General features: G+C 52.3%; 1 protein-coding gene across 1 annotated transcript; it reads right to left on the reverse strand.

Annotated features, from left to right (window-relative positions):
- Positions 1 to 387: 387 nt before the first annotated feature.
- LOC138371912 (uncharacterized) lies at positions 388 to 20,923 on the reverse strand. The gene is made up of 5 exons (XM_069336962.1): positions 20,903 to 20,923; positions 19,116 to 19,817; positions 12,662 to 12,808; positions 6,795 to 6,974; positions 388 to 6,698 (listed from the first exon to the last, which is right to left on the reverse strand). The coding sequence occupies exons 1-5, from the start codon at positions 20,921 to 20,923 to the stop codon at positions 6,186 to 6,188; spliced, it is 1,563 nt and encodes a 520-aa protein (XP_069193063.1). The 3' UTR covers positions 388 to 6,185.
- Between the last annotated feature and the right edge of the window lie 309 nt (positions 20,924 to 21,232).

Raw genomic sequence — 21,232 nt, forward strand, 5'->3', positions numbered from 1 at the left:
TCATACGCAATGAAATGGGTTGCTTTATCATTTGATAAGAAAAAAATTAGAGAAAATATATTAATTCAGGAAAACTTGGCTTATTAGGCAAATTGGGCCTTGAATAGTAGGCTGAGAAGTGCGTTCTGGCTACTAGGTACGACATATATATATATATATATATATATATATAAATATATATATATAAAAATATATATATATATATAAATATATATATATATATATATAAATATATATATATATATATATATATAAATATATATATATATATAAATATATATATATATATATATATATATATATATATATATATATATATATATATATATATATATATATATATATATATATATATATATATATATATAAATATAGGTATGACGTCGACCAAGCTGACGAGGCGTTTGACATGCCATGGACCAGTATGGTAATATCACAACACACCACGGACCAGTATGGTAATATCACAACACAACATGGACTAGTATGGTAATATCACAACACACCATGGACGAGTATGGTAATATCACAACACACCATGGACCAGTATGGTAATATCACAACACACCATGGACCAGTATGGTAATATCACAACACACCATGGACCAGTATGGTAATATCACAACACACCATGGTCTAGTATGGTAATATCACAACATGCCATGGACCAGTATGGTAATATCACAACACACCATGGTCCAGTATGGTAATATTACAACACACCATGGTCCAGTATGGTAATATCACAACACACCATGGACCAGTATGGTGATATCACAACACACCATGGTCCAGTATGGTAATATCACAACACACCATGGTCCAGTATGGTAATATCACAACACACCATGGACCAGTATGGTAATATCACAACACACCATGGTCCAGTATGGTAATACCACAACACACCTGAGTGATTGTGAGGTGATGGTGATATAGCAATGATAATATAATAAAGATAGTGTGATAGTGATACTGAGGTGATGATATGACAGTGATAGTGAGATGATGGTAATATAGCTGTGATAGTGAGGCAATATAGCAGTGATAGTATAGTGGTGATATAGCAGTGATACTGAGGTGATAGTGATATGAAAGTGATGGTGAGGTGATGGTGATATAACAGTGATGGCGAGGTAGTGGTGCTGTAGCAATGATAGTGATATATCAGTAAATGTAAGGAGGAAAAATATCAGTGAGGTGATAATGCAGTGAAAGTGAAATGATGTTAGTGTAGCAATGATAGTGTTATGTGATAGTGAGCTGTTGGTGATATAACAGTGACAACAGCTGTCATATGGTGACACCAACAATTTGTTACTCAAAATGGTCAGTATATGACCCCAAGTGTGGGACCTGAGGTGATGGTGATATATAGTGGTGATAGTGAAGCTATAGTGATACAGCAATGATAGGTTACAGTGCTGGGAAGATATAGCATTGATGGTGATACAGCCGTGTTTATCAGGTATATGATATCAAGGTGTTAAGTACCAAAGATAGTGAAGTTATGATGATATAGTGATAAAAGTCTGTCCTTAAATTGCATTGGCATCAAAGCGCGCAGTCCATGGTGATGCAGGAGTGATGGTGATGGTGGTGGTACAGTGAACTAGAGTGGCAGCACAAAACTACAGTAGTGATGGTACAGTGAATTAGAGTGGCAGCACAACACCACAGTAGTGATGGTGGTGGTACAGTGAACTTGAGTGGCAGCACAACACCAGAGTAGTGGTACAGTGAACTAGAGTGGCAGCACAACACCACAGTAGTGATTGTGGTGGTACAGTGAATGAGAGTGTCAGCATAACACCACAGTAGTGATGGTACAGTGAATTAGAGTGGCAGCACAACACCACAGTAGTGATGGTACAGTGAATTAGAGTGGCAGCACAACACCACAGTAGTGATGGTGGTGGTACAGTGAACTAGAGTGGCAGCACAACACCACAGTAGTGATGGTACAGTGAACTAGAGTGGCAGCACAACACCACAGTAGTGATGGTACAGTGAATGAGTGTCAGCATAACACCACAGTAGTGATGGTACAGTGAACTAGAGTGGCAGCACAACACCACAGTAGTGATGGTACAGTGAACTAGAGTGGCAGCACAACACCACAGTAGTGATGGTACAGTGAACTAGAGTGGCAGCACAACATCACAGTAGTGACAGTGGTGGTACAGTGAACTAGAGTGGCAGCACACCACCACAGTAGTGATGGTGATAATACAGTGAACTAGAGTGGCAGCACAACACCACAGTAGTGATGGTACAGTGAACTAGAGTGGCAGCACACCACCACAGTAGTGATGGTGATGGTACAGTGAACTAGAGTGGCAGCACAACACCACAGTAGTGATGGTGATGGTACAGTGAACTAGAGTGGCAGCACAACACCACAGTAGTGATGGTGGTGGTACAGTGAACTAGAGTGGCAGCACAACACCACAGTGGTGATGGTGATGGTACAGAGAACTAGAGTGGCAGCACAACACCACAGTAGTGATGGTGGTGGTACAGTGAACTAGAGTGGCAGCACAGCACCACAGTAGTGATGGTGATGGTACAGTGAACTAGAGTGGCAGCACAACACCACAGTAGTGATGGTGGTGGTACAGTGAACTAGAGTGTCAGCACAACACCACAGTAGTGATGGTGATGGTACAGTGAACTAGAGTGGCACCACAACACCAGAGTAGTGGTACAGTGAACTAGAGTGGCAGCACAACACCACAGTAGTGATGGTGGTGGTACAGTGAACTAGAGTGGCACCACAACACCAGAGTAGTGGTACAGTGAACTAGAGTGGCAGCACAACACCACAGTAGTGATGGTGGTGGTACAGTGAATGAGAGTGTCAGCATAATACCACAGTAGTGATGGTACAGTGAACTAGAGTGGCAGCACAACACCACAGTAGTGATGGTACAGTGAACTAGAGTGGCAGCACAACACCACAGTAGTGATGGTACAGTGAACTAGAGTGGCAGCACAAGACCACAGTAGTGATGGTACAGTGAACTAGAGTGGCAGCACAACATCACAGTAGTGACAGTGGTGGTACAGTGAACTAGAGTGGCAGCACAACACCACAGTAGTGATGGTGATAATACAGTGAACTAGAGTGGCAGCACAACACCACAGTAGTGATGGTACAGTGAACTAGAGTGGCAGCACACCACCACAGTAGTGATAGTGATGGTACAGTGAACTAGAGTGGCAGCACAACACCACAGTAGTGATGGTGATGGTACAGTGAACTAGAGTGGCAGCACAACACCACAGTAGTGATGGTGGTGGTACAGTGAACTAGAGTGACAGCACAACACCACAGTAGTGATGGTGATGGTACAGTGAACTAGAGTGGCAGCACAACACCACAGTAGTGATGGTGGTGGTACAGTGAACTAGAGTGGCAGCACAACACCACAGTAGTGATGGTGATGGTACAGTGAACTAGAGTGGCAGCACAACACCACAGTAGTGATGGTGGTGGTACAGTGAAATAGTGGCAGCACAACACCACAGTAGTGATGATGGTGGTACAGTGAACTAGAGTGGCAGCACAACACCACAGTAGTGGTGGTACAGTGAACTAGAGTGGCAGCACAACACCACAGTAGTGATGGTGGTGGTACAGTGAATGAAAGTGTCAGCATAACACCACAGTAGTGATGGTACAGTGAACTAGAGTGGCAGCACAACACCACAGTAGTGATGGTATAGTGAACTAGAGTGGCAGCACAAGACCACAGTAGTGATGGTACAGTGAATTATCGAGTGGCAGCACAACACCAGAGGAGTGATGGTGATAATACAGTGAACTCGAGTGGCAGCACACCACCACAGTAGTGATGGTGACAGTGATGGTACACAGAGAACTAGAGTGATAGCACAACACCACAGTAGTGATGGTGGTGGTACAGTGAACTAGAGTGGCAGCACAACACCACAGTAGTGATGGTGGTGGTACAGTGAACTAGAGTGGCAGCACAACACCACAGTAGTGATAGTGGTGGTACAGTGAAATAGTGGCAGCACAACACCACAGTAGTGATTTTGATGGTACAGTGAACTAGAGTGGCAGCACAACACCACAGTAGTGATGGTGGTGGTACAGTGAACTAGAGTGGCAGCACAACACCACAGTAGTGATGGTGATGGTACAGTGAACTAGAGTGGCAGCACAACACCACAGTAGTGATAGTGGTGGTACAGTGAACTAGAGTGGCAGCACAACACCACAGTAGTGATGGTGGTGGTACAGTGGACTCGAGTGGCAGCACAACACCACAGTAGTGATGGTGTTGGTACAGTGAACTAGAGTGGCAGCACAACACCACAGTAGTGATGGTGGTGGTACAGTGAACTAGAGTGGCAGCACAACACCACAGTAGTGATGGTGATGGTACAGTGAATTAGAGTGGCAGCACAACACCACAGTAGTGATGGTGGTGGTACAGTGGACTAGAGTGGCAGCACAACACCACAGTAGTGATGGTGGTGGTACAGTGGACTCGAGTGGCAGCACAACACCACAGTAGTGATGGTGTTGGTACAGTGAACTAGAGTGGCAGCACAACACCACAGTAGTGATGGTGGTGGTACAGTGAACTAGAGTGGCAGCACAACACCACAGTAGTGATGGTGATGGTACAGTGAACTAGAGTGGCAGCACAACACCACAGTAGTGATGGTGTTGGTACAGTGAACTAGAGTGGCAGCTCAACACCACAGTAGTGATGGTGGTGGTACAGTGAAGTAGAGTGGCAGCACAACACCACAGTAGTGATGGTGGTGGTACAGTGAACTAGAGTGGCAGCACAACACCACAGTAGTGATGGTGGTGGTACAGTGAAGTAGAGTGGCAGCACAATACCACAGTAGTGATGGTGGTGGTACAGTGAACTAGAGTGGCAGCACAACACCACAGTAGTGATGGTGGTGGTACAGTGAAGTAGAGTGGCAGCACAACACCACAGTAGTGATGGTGGTGGTACAGTGAACTAGAGTGGCAGCACAACACCACAGTAGTGATGGTGGTGGTACAGTGAAGTAGAGTGACAGCACAACACCACAGTAGTGATGGTGGTGGTACAGTGAACTAGAGTGGCAGCACAACACCACAGTAGTGATGGTGATGGTACAGTGAACTAGAGTGGCAGCACAACACCACAGTAGTGATGGTGTTGGTACAGTGAACTAGAGTGGCAGCACAACACCACAGTAGTGATGGTGGTGGTACAGTGAACTAGAGTGGCAGCACAACACCACAGAAGTGATTACGGTGGTACAGTGAACTAGAGTGGCAGCATAACACCACAGTAGTGATGGTGGTGGTACAGTGAACTAGAGTGGCAGCATAACACCACAGTAGTGATGGTGGTGGTACAGTGAACTAGAGTGGCAGCACAACACCACAGTAGTGATGGTGGTGGTACAGTGAACTAGAGTGGCAGCACAACACCACAGTAGTGATGGTGGTGGTACAGTGGACTCGAGTGGCAGCACAACACCACAGTAGTGATGGTGGTAGTACAGTGAACTAGAGTGGAAGCACAACACCACAGGAGTGATGGTGTTGGTACAGTGAACTAGAGTGGCAGCACAACACCACAGTAGTGATGGTGTTGGTACAGTGAACTAGAGTGGCAGCACAACACCACAGTAGTGATGGTGGTGGTACAGTGAACTAGAGTGGCAGCACAACACCACAGAAGTGATTACGGTGGTACAGTGAACTAGAGTGGCAGCATAACACCACAGTAGTGATGGTGGTGGTACAGTGAACTAGAGTGGCAGCACAACACCACAGTAGTGATGGTGGTGGTACAGTGAAGTAGAGTGGCAGCCCAACACCACAGTAGTGATGGTGGTGGTACAGTGAACTAGAGTGGCAGCACAACACCACAGTAGTGATGGTGGTGGTACAGTGAAGTAGAGTGGCAGCACAACACCACAGTAGTGATGGTGGTGGTACAGTGAACTAGAGTGGCAGCACAACACCACAGTAGTGATGGTGGTGGTACAGTGAAGTAGAGTGGCAGCACAACACCACAGTAGTGATGGTGGTGGTACAGTGAACTAGAGTGGTAGCACAACACCACAGTAGTGATGGTGGTGGTACAGTGAAGTAGAGTGGCAGCACAACACCACAGTAGTGATGGTGGTGGTACAGTGAACTAGAGTGGCAGCACAACACCACAGTCCACCACAGTCACCTCCGTAATGTCACTGTGGTTGACTGCTGCCCTCACCACATCCAGGCCGCTCACCACATTACCGAAGACATGTGGCAACTGGCCACCATCCGGCTCGTCCCTGGTGATGATGGCGAACTGGGCACTCCTGGGATCCCACGACCCCCACCTGGCCCACACAGCTCCTGCCTGGCCTGACCACCGGTACTGCCCCCGGAGGTGAGGCAGCAGTCGGGCTCCTCCCTCACCATCATTACTCTCGTAGTCTCCGCCCTCCACCCACTCCTCCGGCCCACCCTTGTTGCACACCTGCAACAGTTTTGTGTTGAGGTAGCTGGGGCCCCGCTGGCCCGTACACAACAACAAAAACTGTCTGGCCAGCGGAGTGTCAGGGGCCAGCCGGATGGTGACCCGCCCTCTTGTTGACCCCGCCCACCCGAGGTCAAGGAACACCAGGGTGCAGGAGGGCTCCAGCACGCCCACAACCTCACTCTCCTGCAGGAAATGAAATAAATCAAGCTGATAACTCTATAACATAATGTTATCATATTAGTCATAACTCAGTAAGACTAGTGTGTGTAATAAAGTCACCTGGAGGGTGTGGGCGTGGGCGGGCGTGGGCTGATGCAGGAGTGGGTGGAGGTACAGCTGTCCGTCTTGTAGAGTTATCCTGGCGGAGCGGCGGCCATCTTGGTCTTCCTGGACGGCCAACACCCGGCCAGCCTCCACCAGCCTCTTGACGGGCTCCCTCATCCTGCGGAGGTCCTCAACCTGTGGACAGTGTCAGCCCCATTATCACCTGTGGTCAGTGTCAGCCCCATTATCACCTTTGGACAGTGTCAGCCCCATTATCACCTGTGGTCAGTGTCAGCCCCATTATCACCTGTGGACAGTGTCAGCCCCATTATCACCTGTGGTCAGTATCAGCCCCATTATCACCTGTGATCAGTGTCAGCCCCATTATCACCTGTGATCATTGTCAGCCCCATTATCACCTGTGATCATTGTCAGCCCCATTATCACCAGTGGTCAGTATCAGCCCCATTATCACCTGTGGACAGTGTCAGCCCCATTATCACCTGTGATCACTGTCAGCCCCATTATCACCTGTGATCATTGTCAGCCCCATTATCACCAGTGGTCAGTATCAGCCCCATTATCACCTGTGGTCAGTGTCAGCCCCATTATCACCTGTGGACATTGTCAGCCCCATTACCACCTGTGGACACTGTCAGCCCCATTACCACCTGTGGACAGTGTCAGCCCCATTATCACCTGTGGACAGTGTCAACCCCATTATCACCTGTGGACAGTGTCAGCCCCATTATCACCTGTGGACAGTGTCAGCCCCATTATCACCTGTGGACAGTGTCAGCCCCATTATCACCTGTGGTCAGTGTCAGCCCCATTATCACATGTGGACAGTGTCAGCCCCATTATCACCTGTGGACAGTGTCAGCCCCATTATCACCTGTGGACAGTGTCAGCTCCATTATCACCTGTGGTCAGTGTCAGCCCCATTATCACCTGTGGACAGTGTCAGCCCCATTATCACCTGTGGACAGTGTCAGCCCCATTATTACACGGGGACAGTTTCAGCCCCATTATCACCTGTGGTCAGTGTCAGTCCCATTATGCTGAACCTGGAGCTCCAGCCCCCTTCTAATGGCAGGGTGTTGGTGCTAGACCTGTAGCCCCAGCCCCCCTCTACTGGCAAGGGGTTAGTCCTGGGTCTTTAGCTCCAACCCACCCCGCCTCTACTGGCAGGGGTTGGGGGTTAGTGCGGAGCCTGTAGCTCCAGCCTCCCCTCTACTCACAGTGGGTTGGTGCTGGACCTATAGCTCCAGCCCCCCTCTACTAGCGGGGGTTGGTGTTGGACCTGTAGTTCCAGCCCCCCTCTACTGGCAGGGAGTTGGTGCTGGACCTGTAGCTCCAGCCCCCCATTACTGGCAGGGGGTTGGTGCTTCACCTGTAACTCCAGCCCCCCCTTTACTGGCAGGGGGTTGCTGCTGGACCTGTAGCTCCAGCCCCCTCTACTGGCTGGCGCTTGGTGCTGGACCTGTAGCTCAAGCCGCCTCTACTGGCTGGTGGTTGGTGCTGGACCTGTAGCTCCAGCCTTTCCCACCTCAACAGACGGGAGGGGGGGGGGGAATGGTGCCGGACCTGTAGATCCACCCCTTCCTCTACTGGCAGGGGGTTCGTGCTGGACCTGTAGCTCCAGCCCCCCTCTACTGACAGGGGGTTGGGGCTGGACCTGTAGTTCCAGCCCACCTCTACTGGCCAGGGGTTGGTGCTGGACCTGTAGCTCCAACCTCCCTCTACTAGCATTGAGTTGGTGCTGGACCTGTAGCTACAGCCCCTCTCTACTGGCAGGGGGTTGGTGCTCGATCTGTAGTTACAGTCCCCCTCTACTGGCAGGGGGTTGGTGCTGGACCTGTAGCTACAGCCCTCCCTCTACTGACAGCAGGTTCGTGCTGGACCTGTAGCTCCAGCCAACCTCTACGAGCAGGGGGGTTGGTGCTGGACCTGTAGCTCCAGCCCTTCCTCTACTGGCAGGGGGTTGGTGCTGGACCTGTAGCTCCAGCCAACCCCCCCCCCCTCTACAGGCAGGAGGTTGGCGCTGGATCTGTAGCTCAGCCCCCCTGTACTTGCAGGCGGGTTGATGTTGGACCTGTAGCTCCAGCCCCCCTCTACTGGCAGTGGGTAGGTGCTGGACCATTAGCGCCAGCTCCCCTCTACTGGCAGGGGGTTGGTGCTGGACCTGTAGCTCCTGGCCCCCCCTATACTGGCAGGGGGGTTGGTGCTGGACCTGTAGCTCCTGGCCCCCCTCTACTGGCAGGGGGTTGGTGCTGGACCAGTAGCTTCAGCCCCACTCTACTGGCAGGGGGTTGGTGCTGGACCTGTAGCTCCAGCCCCCCCCTCTACTGGCAGAAGGTTGGTGCTGGACCTGTAGCTCCAGCCCCCATCTTCTGGCAGGGGGGTTGGTGCTGGACCTGTAGCTCCTGGCCCCCCTCTACTGGCAGGGGGCGTTGGTGCTGGACCAGTAGCTTCAGCCCCACTCTACTGGCAGGGGGTTGGTGCTGGACCTGTAGTTCCAACCCCCCTCTACTGGCAGGGAGTTGGTGCTGGACCTGTAGCTCCAGCTCCCCTCTACTGGCAGAGGTTTGGTGATGGAATTGTAGCTCCAGCCCCCCTCTACTGGCAGAGGGTTGGTGATGGAATTGTAGCTCCAGCCCCCCTCTACTGGCAGGGGGTTGGTGCTGGACCTGTAGCTCCAGCCCACCTCTACTGGCAGGGAGTTGGTGCTGGACCTGTAGCTTCAGCCCCCCCTTCTACTGGCAGGGTGGTTGATGCTGGACCGGTAGCTCCACCCCCCTGGTGCTGGACCTGTAGCTCCAGCCCCCCTCTACTAGCAGGGGTTGGTGCTGGACCTGTAGCTCTATCTCCCTTCTACTGGCAGGGGGGTTGGTGCTGGACCTGTAGCTCCAGCCCCCCCCTCTACTGGCAGGGGATTGGTGCTGGACCTGTAGCTCCAGCCCCCCGTCTACTGGCAGGGGATTGGTGCTGGACCTGTAGCTCCAGCCCACCTCTACTGGCAGGGGATTGGTGCTGGACCTGTAGCTCCAGCCCCCCGTCTACTGGCAGGGGATTGGTGCTGGACCTGTAGCTCCAGCCGACCTCTATTGGCAGGGGGTTGGTGCTGGACCTGTAGCTCCAGCCCACCTCTACTGGCAGGGGGTTGGTGCTGGACCTGTAGCTCCAGCCCACCTCTACTGGCAGGGGATTGGTGCTGGACCTGTAGCTCCAGCCCCCTGTCTACTGGCAGGGGATTGGTGCTGGACCTGTAGCTCCAGCCCACCTCTATTGGCAGGGGGTTGGTGCTGGACCTGTAGCTCCAGCCCACCTCTACTGGCAGGGGGTTGGTGCTGGACCTGTAGCTCCAGCCCCCCTCTACTAGCAGGGGTTGGTGCTGGACCTGTAGCTCCATCTCCCTTCTACTGGCAGGGGGGTTGGTGCTGGACCTGTAGCTCCAGCCCCCCCCTCTACTGGCAGGGGATTGGTGCTGGACCTGTAGCTCCAGCCCACCTCTATTGGCAGGGGGTTGGTGCTGGACCTGTAGCTCCAGCCCCCCGTCTACTGGCAGGGGATTGGTGCTGGACCTGTAGCTCCAGCCCCCCTCTACTAGCAGGGGTTGGTGCTGGACCTGTAGCTCCATCTCCCTTCTACTGGCAGGGGGGTTGGTGCTGGACCTGTAGCTCCAACCCCCCGTCTACTGGCAGGGGATTGGTGCTGGACCTGTAGCTCCAGCCCACCTCTATTGGCAGGGGATTGGTGCTGGACCTGTAGCTCCAGCCCCCCGTCTACTGGCAGGGGATTGGTGCTGGACCTGTAGCTCCAGCCCACCTCTATTGGCAGGGGATTGGTGCTGGACCTGTAGCTCCAGCCCACCTCTATTGGCAGGGGGGTTGGTGCTGGACCTGTAGCTCCAGCCCACCTCTACTGGCAGGGGGTTGGTGCTGGACCTGTAGCTCCAGCCCACCTCTACTGGCAGGGGGTTGAATCTGGACCTGTAGTTCCAGCCCACCTCTACTGGCAGGGGGTTGAATCTGGACCTGTAGCTCCAGCCCCCCCCCTCTACTGGCAGGGGTGTTGGTGCTGGACCTGTAGCTCCAGCCCCCCTCTACTGGCAGGGTGTTGGTGCTGGACCTGTAGCTCCAGCCCACCTTTACAGGCAGCGGGTTGGTGCTGGACCTGTAGCTCCAGCCCAGCTCTACTGGCAGGGGTGTGGTTCTGGGCCTGTAGCTCCAGCACACCTCTACTGGCATGGGGTTGGTGCTGGACCTGTAGCTCCAGCCTCCTCTCTACTGGCAGGGGGTTGGTGCTGGACCTGTAGCTCAAGGCCCCCCTCTACTGGCAGTGGGTTGTTGCTGGACCTGTAGCTCCAACCCCCCGCCCCCTCCTAATGGAAGGGGGGGGGGGTTGCTGCTGGACCTGTAGCTCCAGCCCCCCCCCCCCTCTACTGGCAGGGGGTTGGTGCTGGAGCTGTAGTTTCAGCCTCCCCCCCTTTGCTAGCAGGGGGTTGGTGCTGGACTTGTAACTCCAACCCCCCCCCCCTCTACTGGCAGGGGGTTGGTGATAGACCTGTAGCTCCAGCTCCCTTCTGGCAGGGGGTTGATGCTGGACCAGTAGATTCAGCCCCCTTCTACTGGCAGGGAGGTTGGTGCTGGACATGTAGCTCCAGCTCCCATGTACTGGCAGGGGGATCGTGGTGGACCTGTAACTCCAGCCTCCCTCTACTGGCAGTGGTTTGGTGCTGGACTTGTAGCTCCAGCCCCCCTCTACTGGCAAGGGGTTGGTGCTGGACCTGTAGCTCCACTCCCCTCTACTGGCACGGGGTTGGTGCCTGACCTGTAGCTCCAGCCGTCTTCTACTGGCAGGGTGTTGGTGCTGGACCTGTAAATCCAGCCCCCCTCTACTGGCAGGGGGTTCGTGCTGGACCTGTGGTTCAACCCCCCCCCCTCTACTGGCAGGGGGGTTGATGCTGGACCTGTAGCTCTAGCTCCCCCTCTACTGGCAGGGTGTTGGTGCTCGACCTGTAGCTCCAGCCCCCCTCTACTGGCAGGGGGATGGTGCTGGACCTGTAGCTCCAGCTCCCCTCTACCGGCAGGGGGTTGATGCTGGACCTGTAGCTCCAGCCCCCCTCTACTGGCAGGGGGGTTGGTGACAGACCTGAACCTTCAGCTCCCTCCTCTACTGGCAGGGGGTTGGTGCTGGACCTGTAGCTCCAGCCCCCCTCTATTGGCAGGGGGGGTTGGTGCTGGACCTGTACCTCCAGCCCCCCTCTTCTGGCAGGGGCGTTGATGCTGGACCTGTAGCTCTAGCCCCCCTCTACTGGCAGGGGGTTTGGTGCTGGACCTGTAGCTCCAGCCCCCCCTCTACTGGCAAAGGGGCTGGTGCTGGACCTGTAGCTCCAGCCCCCCTCTATTGGCAGTGGGGTTGGTGCTGGACCTGTTCCTCCAGCCCCCCTCTACTGGCTGGAGGTTGGTGCTGGCATTGTTTGGGAGTTTGTTGGCAGTTTCAAGGCTTCAGTCTCTTCGAACCCAGCAGTGGTCTGTTTTGGTTCACTGTCTTCCTGGATGCTTTCCCGTTAGGTTGGTGGAGTGTCACCCGCTCTCTGTGCCTCTGTGAGGGGGCCAGGATCCCGGGTTCAATAGAGGATCACGGGTTCAGTCACCATGCAAGCCAGAAATGGTTCACATGTTTCTTTTCACCTGTTTCCTCTGTTCACCTACCAGTAAATGTTTACCAGGAGTTAGGCAACTATTGTGTATTGTATGTTAAAGAAAGTCAGTAGTTGACCTTGGGGAACCTTCATAAACCTAAGAACAGGCTTCTTCTCCTCAAAACGCAACTCAATATCTTGTGATATGTCCTATGAGAGAAAATAAAACACTTACTGTTAATTGCTTTTGGGGGATCTCTCCAGTGATTTCCTGAACTTTATTCATGATGCTGGAGTCTGAGTCTCCCAGGTGTACGGGGTCAGCTGTGGCACCTGTCTCTGTGGTCATCATCTCCAGGGCCTCCCTGATGGTCTCCTGCACCTGTCATTACCAACACAAACATTAATGTGGAACCTGGACTATAATGAAGCATCAGGCTCTGAGTAAAGTAACTGGACTATAATGAAACATCAGGCTCTGAGTAAAGTAACTGGACTATAATGAAGCATCAGGCTCTGAGTAAAGTAACTGGACTATAATGAAGCATCAGGCTCTGAGTAAAGTAACTGGACTATAATGAAGCATCAGGCTCTGAGTAAAGTAACTGAACTATAATGAAGCATCAGGCTCTGAGTAAAGTAACTGGACTATAATTAAGCATCAGGCTCTGAGTAAAGTAACTGGACTATAATGAAGCATCAGGCTCTGAGTAAAGTAACTGGACTATAATGAAATATCTGGCTCTGAGTAAAGTAACTGGAAAATATAAGTAATGGTGTTTCTCTACACTGACCACAGTGTAGAGAAACACCAAGATGACAGTTGACTTTATTAATAACAATGTTTCAGGTACTAGAGCAAAAAAACAGCGTTGAATGTAATGAAACACCATTTTCTGGGCGAGTCCCGGAGGCTCCCCACAGATATCCAAGCTGATATGGATATATTAGCTTTCTGGCATCAATGTGCATGGAGTTCTTGCCTACCAGGATCCACGAGCCAGAACATGGCCCTCCTCAGAGAGGCACAAAGACCAATGGCGTATAGAAATGCACATGTGATTTGGAGCAATCTATATCTGCCATCGACTGGGACAGGCACCCAGAGAGGCAAGCACCTCAAAACAAACCCCTATTCTGGTTAAAAACAACGAAATTAGACAAGCGAGTGGACAGAACCCCTTCCCCCCAAATGAAAACGAACAAACAAGCATGACGTCACACGAGCCACATTGCATGTCTGCACAGATCCCCCCTCCCCAAGAGGGGGGAAGGGGAAGCCCCAGACACCCACATCGGCGATCCACCCTAAAGTTCTGAGGCTGGATGTTAAAATACGCAAAAACTGCCGACCGGAGAAAGGGAGGGTTGCCGGGGAGCCTCCGGGACTTACCCAGAAAATGGTGTTTCATTACATTCAACGCTGGTGTTCTGAGGGGTAGCCCCTACGGCTCCCCGGAGCTACTTCACCAGAGACTAAAAAGAAAGAAGGGGACTTACCCGGGATACCTGCTTGATTGGGTTCTGGGAATAGTTCTACTCCCCAAGCCCGGCGTGCTTGGGGAGGAGCCCGGCGTGCTTGGGGAGGAGCCCGGCGTGCTTGGGGAGGAGCCCGGCGTGCTTGGGGAGGAGCCCGGCGTGCTTGGAGAGGAGAACTATTTGACTTGTAAGAGCATGGTCCACTAGGCTGTTGCTTGGAGGCGGTCAGTGTTCCACATCTCAACTCGAAGTTGAGACAGGCTGCAGCCACCGACCCAAAGCGACACAGGCCCAACTAGGCCCAGGAACGTTAACGAGGTAGCATGCAGCCAGGACCCTGTTCAACCGCCAATAACCCAGTGTCCTAATGTCAGTCCAGGACATGTTACCAAAGACGGCACCAAGAGCAGCAAATTTACGAATGTCATGGACACAGGAATAAACTGCAGACTAGCTAGACTTAATAACCCTGTGGATGACCTGTGAGACCTGTACCCGAAAACAGGGAAGAGGGGAAACCGGATGAACCCAAAACGCATCCCCGGACACAGAAGCTGTGGCATGCAAATAACGGCAGAGGGCCGCAACTGGACACAACAGATGATGCACCCCCTGGCCTGATCAACCAAGCATCAACAACCCAAGGACCCCTTTCGGAAACCAGCAGTCTCATTCTTCGCCAGAAAAAAAGGAGACGGTTGAATACGAACAAACTTATCACCACGAACATAAGAGCAGAAACCCCTGTGCTGGAGAAGAGCATTGAGCTCCATAGCCCGACCCCCAGATGCCAATGCCAAAAGGAAAAAGAGCCTTAGAAAAACAATCCTGAACCGAAGGGGCCACAAGAAACCGAGATGATAGATAGGAGAGCACTCTGTCCAAAGACCAGGACATCCCATGGAAGAGCAGGAGCGAAAAGGCACTCATTAAGGTGCTCAAAATCGCCCTCAAGTAAACCAGGACCACAGTCAATGCCTTGTGCCACCCAAGCCTGTGGGTATGACAGAAGGAGTCCCAAGCATCCAGCGAGAACAAAGGGCAGTCCGCAAGCCAGGACGAATCCGGAACCTCACATCGAACCCTGTATGGAGACGAAGAACCAGACCTGAAGGAAGACGGATCCATTATATAGTCATTTTCCGGGTCACGCAGGAGGTAAGCTGAAATGCCCCCCCACACCTCAGTAGGCGAGGCGTGGGAAGCCGAAAACCTCCGGAAGGATGGAACCGAAGGATTCACAGGGACACGGAACCGAACCCCGGGGAGGAGCCGAACCCAAATCCAACTCGTAAGCAGAGGGGGAGAAAGGAAAACCACAAATACCTGTAACAGTAAGCCCAGCCCAGTGGGTCGGAAAACCCAGGCGGGGTCCAACGAGGCCCAAGGCCCTCAAATCAGCTCTTCCCCAACCCCTTGAATCTCCTCCACATCAGGCCCTGAGGGGGCGAGTTGTCCTCCAAACCCCCGGCCTCACAAGAAAAACTTGGTGAGGCTGAAATAGCTGGAAGAGAGCGAGCCCACTGGTCAGACCCCGGAGCTACGGCTGGAGAAACAAACTCGAATGCCTAAATAGCAACCCAAGAAGAGGCAACCCCCCGAAACCACCAGAGTCTCAGAAACCTCTAAATCCTGTCCTGACCCCGAAGACTCCAGACACTTAGGAGCCGTAAACGGATGAGGGGGGGGGGCGAATGAACTACAGCAGGGGAAGAACGAGGGGGCACGGACTGAACCAAGGCCAACGCGACCAACACCCCCAAAGTCCGGGTCCCTATAAGCAAAATGGGGCAGCCTCGGAGTATCCGGGGAAGCAACCAACCTAGCGCGTTGCAACAACCTAACCTATCCTGCAACGCGTGAGCCACCTGCACTTGAATAATGTCATCAGCAGATGGGATGAATTGAGTCACAAACAAGCAACAAAGCTTGTAGGACTCAGGGCCAAATGTCTCACCGACCCAACAGGCAACATGACGGAGGAAAAAAAATGGGTGTTGCCCTGAGAGAAGTGGACAGAGCAAACCTCAAACTCACACAAAGCGAGAGGGGACTCAGGAGTCTCATCCATTGGACCCCGAGTGCCCCAGCGGGGGTTTCCTAGGGGCCCCCTAGACTAGGTCTGCTAAGGGTAATCCCCAGGCAGGGTACTACTAACCGGCATCTAAGCTACCGATCAACACTGCTAAATGATGAACCCCCGGGACATGTCCACTCACGAGGGCAAAGCAGGGGGAGTAACACAAAACAAAAACAACCCTAATATAAAGGAGGGGGCACACCAAGGCACACTCCCCCCCCACCCACCAGGCAAAAAGAAAAGAAAAACTCGCAAGAGGACATCGTACCCAGAGGAAACAGAGCCGGCCGCTGTTATAGGTGAAAACTAGCTGTGCAGTACCCCTCACCCCTACCAGCGCAAAAACTACCCCTTACCTCAAAACAAACAAGGGTGGAAACCCCCCAAACACTCGGGGAGGTTAATTGCCAAGCAGCAAAACACCAACAGAGGTAGGACAAAGGTGACTTGTGGAAGAGAACCCCAAGCCCCAAGGGCAGTACTTACAGGGCACTCAGAAGGTGACCCTAAGCACATGCAGCCCGAGTACCTGTGAATATTACTCCCAGCTTGCACCCCACCATAAGAGCATTACTGAAACAGAGGACAGCACAACAACAGGCCAGAGCTGTAGCCACACGACCATGCTGTATCCCATCAGCCAAAGAACTGAAGGAGTGGATCGCGGGCATAGGGGTCTGGGGCTCACCATTCCCCCTCCCGAGGAGGAGAGAGCTGCGCAGACATGCGGGGCGGCTCGTGTGACGTCATGCTTGTTAGCTCGTTTTCATTTTGGGAGTTCTGTCCACTCGTTTGTCTATTTTTTTTGTTTTTAACCAGAACAGGGGTTTGTTTTGGGGCGCTTACCTTTCTGGGTGCCTGTCCCGGTCGATGGCAAATATAAAATGCTCCAAATCACATGTGCATTTATATAGGCCATTGCTCTTCGTGCCTCCCTGGGAGGGCCAGGTTCTGGCTCATGGTCCCTGGTAGGCCTAGAACTCCACCCACATTGATTGATGCCAAAGTTAGGAAGGAATATCCATATCAGCCTGGATAGCTCCGGGGAGCCGAAGGGGCTCCCCCCTTCCCTCCCCAGAAAACCCACAGGAACACACAACGTAATCCGGGGAGGGGGTAGACACCAAATCCAATTCGTACGAGGAAGGAGAGAAGGAGAACCCCACTCCTTGCAACACCAAGCCCTGCTCCGAGGGTACAAAAACTCAGGCGGAGTCCAAAGGGGCCCAAGGCTCCCAAGTCAACCCCCACCCCACTCAGGAACCTCACTCCGAGGACCTGGAGCCGAGCCGTTCTGCAAACTCCCCGCTTCTAAGAGGGAGTTTGTTCTTTCGGCAGGAGCTACCGAAAGAACAGGATCGAAAGGGGCCCACTGGTCAGACCCACAAGCTTAGGCCAGAAGACCAGGCTCAAATGGATCCGCCGCCACCCCGGAAGGGGACTTCCCCAAAACGGCCCGAGTCTCAACACCAATTAGACCCTGCCCTGACTCCGAAACCCTGAGACGTTTTGGAGCTGGAAGCAAGGGACCGGACACTCCACAGAAGGGGGGAAGGACAAGGAGGGGGGACGGAACCAAAGTCGAAGTGACTCCCACCCCCAAGTCCGGGTCACTAAAACCAAAACAGACCAGTCTCGGGGCATCCGGGGAAGCAACTAACCTATTGCATTGCAGCAGCCTAAACCTAGCATGCAAAACAGCTGCTGCCTGCACCCTCATATCATGATCAGTGGCATGGGTGAACTGGAAAATGTACCAACAACAAACGTCACATGACTCCGGGTCAAAAGTATCACCGACCCAACAGGCAACATGGTGGAGGCACAACTGGAGCTTGTCACCCTGAAACAAGGGGACAGAGCAACTATCAACCTCACACAAACGGAGAGGGGACTCAAGGGTTGCATCCATCGGACCTCGGAGCCCGCGTGGGGTTTCCCAGGGCCTTGTTACCTTGGTAACCAGCTAAGGGAAGCCCAGACAGTGTACTGTAAACCGATGCCCAAAACTACCAAGCAAACTTCTAAAAGCTGAACCCTCAGGACATGTCCACTCACAGGGGGCCTAGCAAGGGGATACCACAAAGAACACAGATATGTATATATACCCTAAATATAGATAGGGGCAACCAACCAAAGGCAGACCCACCAACCCACCAGGCAGGAAAACAAAAACAAAAGAAAAAACCTGCAAGAGGACAACATACCCAGGCGGAACAGAGCCAGCCGTTATAATAGGTGATAACTATCAGTGCAGTACCCCCGTGCTACCAGTGATGAAAACTACCTCCTACCCAGAGACAAACAAGGGCAACAAAAACCCCAGTTGACTCCAAGGGTGACCAAGTACCGAGCAGTAAAAGACTCAGCAGAGGAAGATCCTAAAGAGACTTGTGGAAGGTGGCCCCAAGCCCCAAGGGCAGTACTTACAGAGCACCTAAGGAAGGTGACCCTAGGAGCATGCAGCCCGAGCACCGAAGAATATTACTCCTGGCTCACACACCACCCGTAAAGACAGACCATGCCTCAAGGCACAGAAACTGAGACAAATTCAGGAGTCAGAGGCACAAGACCTCACCATTATCACTTCAGCCAAGAACTAAAGGGTGGATCACCAGCGTGAGGGGTCTGGGGCTTCTCCCCTCCCCCTCCTCCTACCGGGAAAGGGGAGGGGTTGCGCAGACAGCGGAGTGGCAATGTGATGACGTCATGCTCGTTTGCTAATTTTTGTTTGGGGAGTTCAGCTTTCGGTAGCAATATTTTCACCAGAATAGGGGTTTGTTTTGGGATGCTTACCTTTCTGGGTGCCAGACCAGGTCGATGGCAGACATAGAATGCTCCCAACCACATGGGGATTTCTATAGGCCATTGCTCCTCGTGCCTCTCTAAGGGGGCCAGGTTCTGGCTCGTGGTCCCTGGTAGGCAAGAACTCCATGCACCATGACTAATTCCAGAAAGCTAATATAGCCATATCAGCCTGGATAGCTCCAGAGAACCAATGGGGCTCCCCCCAGAAAGTTTCCTATATATAAAGTCAACTCTCATCTTGATGTGTCTCCATATCAAGATTTTATATAAAGGCAATACTACACTCAGTTGGGTGAGAACAATGTGACCTTCAGCAGCGTACCTTCACTGAGGTGTGGACAGTTTTGACATTTGGGAAGAGTTCCTGGCACTTCTTGAGCCAATCTTCTATCTTCATGCTGCACTCATCAGCTGTGCCTATGGTTGTGTCAACCTCCTGTGGGGTGTTGACTGTGTCGAGGCTCCCCAACATGGCCTGCAGCTGAGTTTTCCCTTCCTCTCCTTGTGTTGTCATATCCACCACACTGGTATCCTCCAGTTCCAAGAGCTTCATTGCTGACTTGTTCTGCTCTACCAGAGCATAGAGTCTGTCCTGGAGCTGGAGGTGCTGAGTCTTCCAGTCCCCCAGCTGCCCCCGATACTCCCCCAGCTGGGACAGTACCTCTTCACAGCTAGTAATGAGGCTGCTGATGATGCTCTTCTGCTCCTGCACCAGGGAACGTAACTTCTTACTGATGCCTCTGGAGGGACCTTCATAAGGTTTTGCTAGCACTGCTTCCTCAGTTGTTAGCTGGATATTTTTGAGTTTCCTAACAAAAGCCTCCACAGCATAGCAAATTGGGAACTGAGTAGCAGCTGTGGCAGCGTGCTCGGCACGGCAGCTGGGGCAGGACAGCTGACTATTCTTAATAGCATTGTCAATACACTGGGAGCAGAATGTGTGGCCACATGGCAGATTGCGAGGCCGTAACTGATTGTCATCATAATCATTATAACACACTGAACATTCCTCTGGCTTGTTATCCTGTGGAAAAGAATATTTGATTTAGCTAGATGACAGGTTGGATAACAGGATTTAGCTAGATGACAGGTTGGATAACAAGAACTTTTCACACTAGAGATGCTATACCGATGATGATACTTTTAAAAACACTTGTGCTCTCTAGAGCGGAGTACTGCTGCACAATGACAGCCCCTTTCAAAGCTGGAGAAATTGCTGACCTGGAGAGCGTGCAGAGATCCTTTACTGCTAGAATCCACTCAGTAAAACATCTAAATTACTGGGACCGACTAAAGAGCCTAAATCTGTACTCACTTGAGCGCAGGCGGGAGAGATACATAATAATTTACACGTGGAAAATAATTGAGGGGCTGGTCCCAAACCTGCACACAGAAATAACACCACATGAGACCAGAAGACATGGCAGGATGTGCAGAATACCCCCGTTGAAAAGCAGAGGTGCAACAGGTACTCTGAGAGAGAACTCTATCAACATCAGAGGCCCAAGACTGTTCAACACGCTTCCACTATACATAAGGGACATAACTGGCTGACCCCTCACAGTGTTCAAGAGAGAACTGGATAAGCACCTCCAAAGGATACCTGATCAATCAGGCTGTGACTCATACATCAGGCTGCGAGCAGCTGCGTCCAACAGCCTGGTTGATCAGTCCAGCAACCAGGAGGCCTGGTCGACGACCGGGCCACGGGGACGCTAAGCCCCGGAAGCACCTCAAGGTAACCTCAAGGTAAGATGTATTTACAACAAAACACCAGCGTTGTATGTAATGAAACGCCATTTTCTGGTTGAGTCCCAGAGGCTCCCCAGAGCTGTCTAGGCTGAATGGATGTGTATAACTTTATGGCATCAGTCAATGTGCTTGGAGTTCTTGCCTACTGGGGACCACGAGCCAGAACCTGGCCTCCTCAGAGAGGCATGAGGAGCAATGGCCTATAGAAACCCCCATGCAGTTGGGAGGATTCTATATCTGTCATCGACCGGGACAGGCACCTAGAAAGGTAGGTGCTCCAAAACAAACCCCTATTCTGGTGAAACTATTGCTACCAAAAGTCAAATGAATGGACAGAACTCCAGAAACGAAAATTACAAACGGGCTTGACGTCATCATGTTGCCGCCCTGCTGTCTGCGCAACTCCCCCCCCCCCCCCCCCGGGAGGGGAAAGGGGAAGCCCCAGACCCTTGCGCCGGCAATCCAACATTCAGTTCTTACACTGGATGTCAAAAAACGCAAAAAACACCGCCGACCGAGGGTGGGAGAAATGCCGGGGAGCCTCCGGGACTCACCCAGAAAAATGCGTTTCATTACATGCAATGCTGGTTTTCTGGGGGGGGGGTGCCCCGTCCACTCCCCAGAGCTAACTACCCAAAGATATGGAAAAAACAGGGACTTACGCGAGAGGTGGTCCGTTCTCACTCC

Source organism: Procambarus clarkii, chromosome 37, assembly GCF_040958095.1.
Source record: "Procambarus clarkii isolate CNS0578487 chromosome 37, FALCON_Pclarkii_2.0, whole genome shotgun sequence".
Lineage (NCBI taxonomy): Eukaryota > Metazoa > Arthropoda > Malacostraca > Decapoda > Cambaridae > Procambarus > Procambarus clarkii.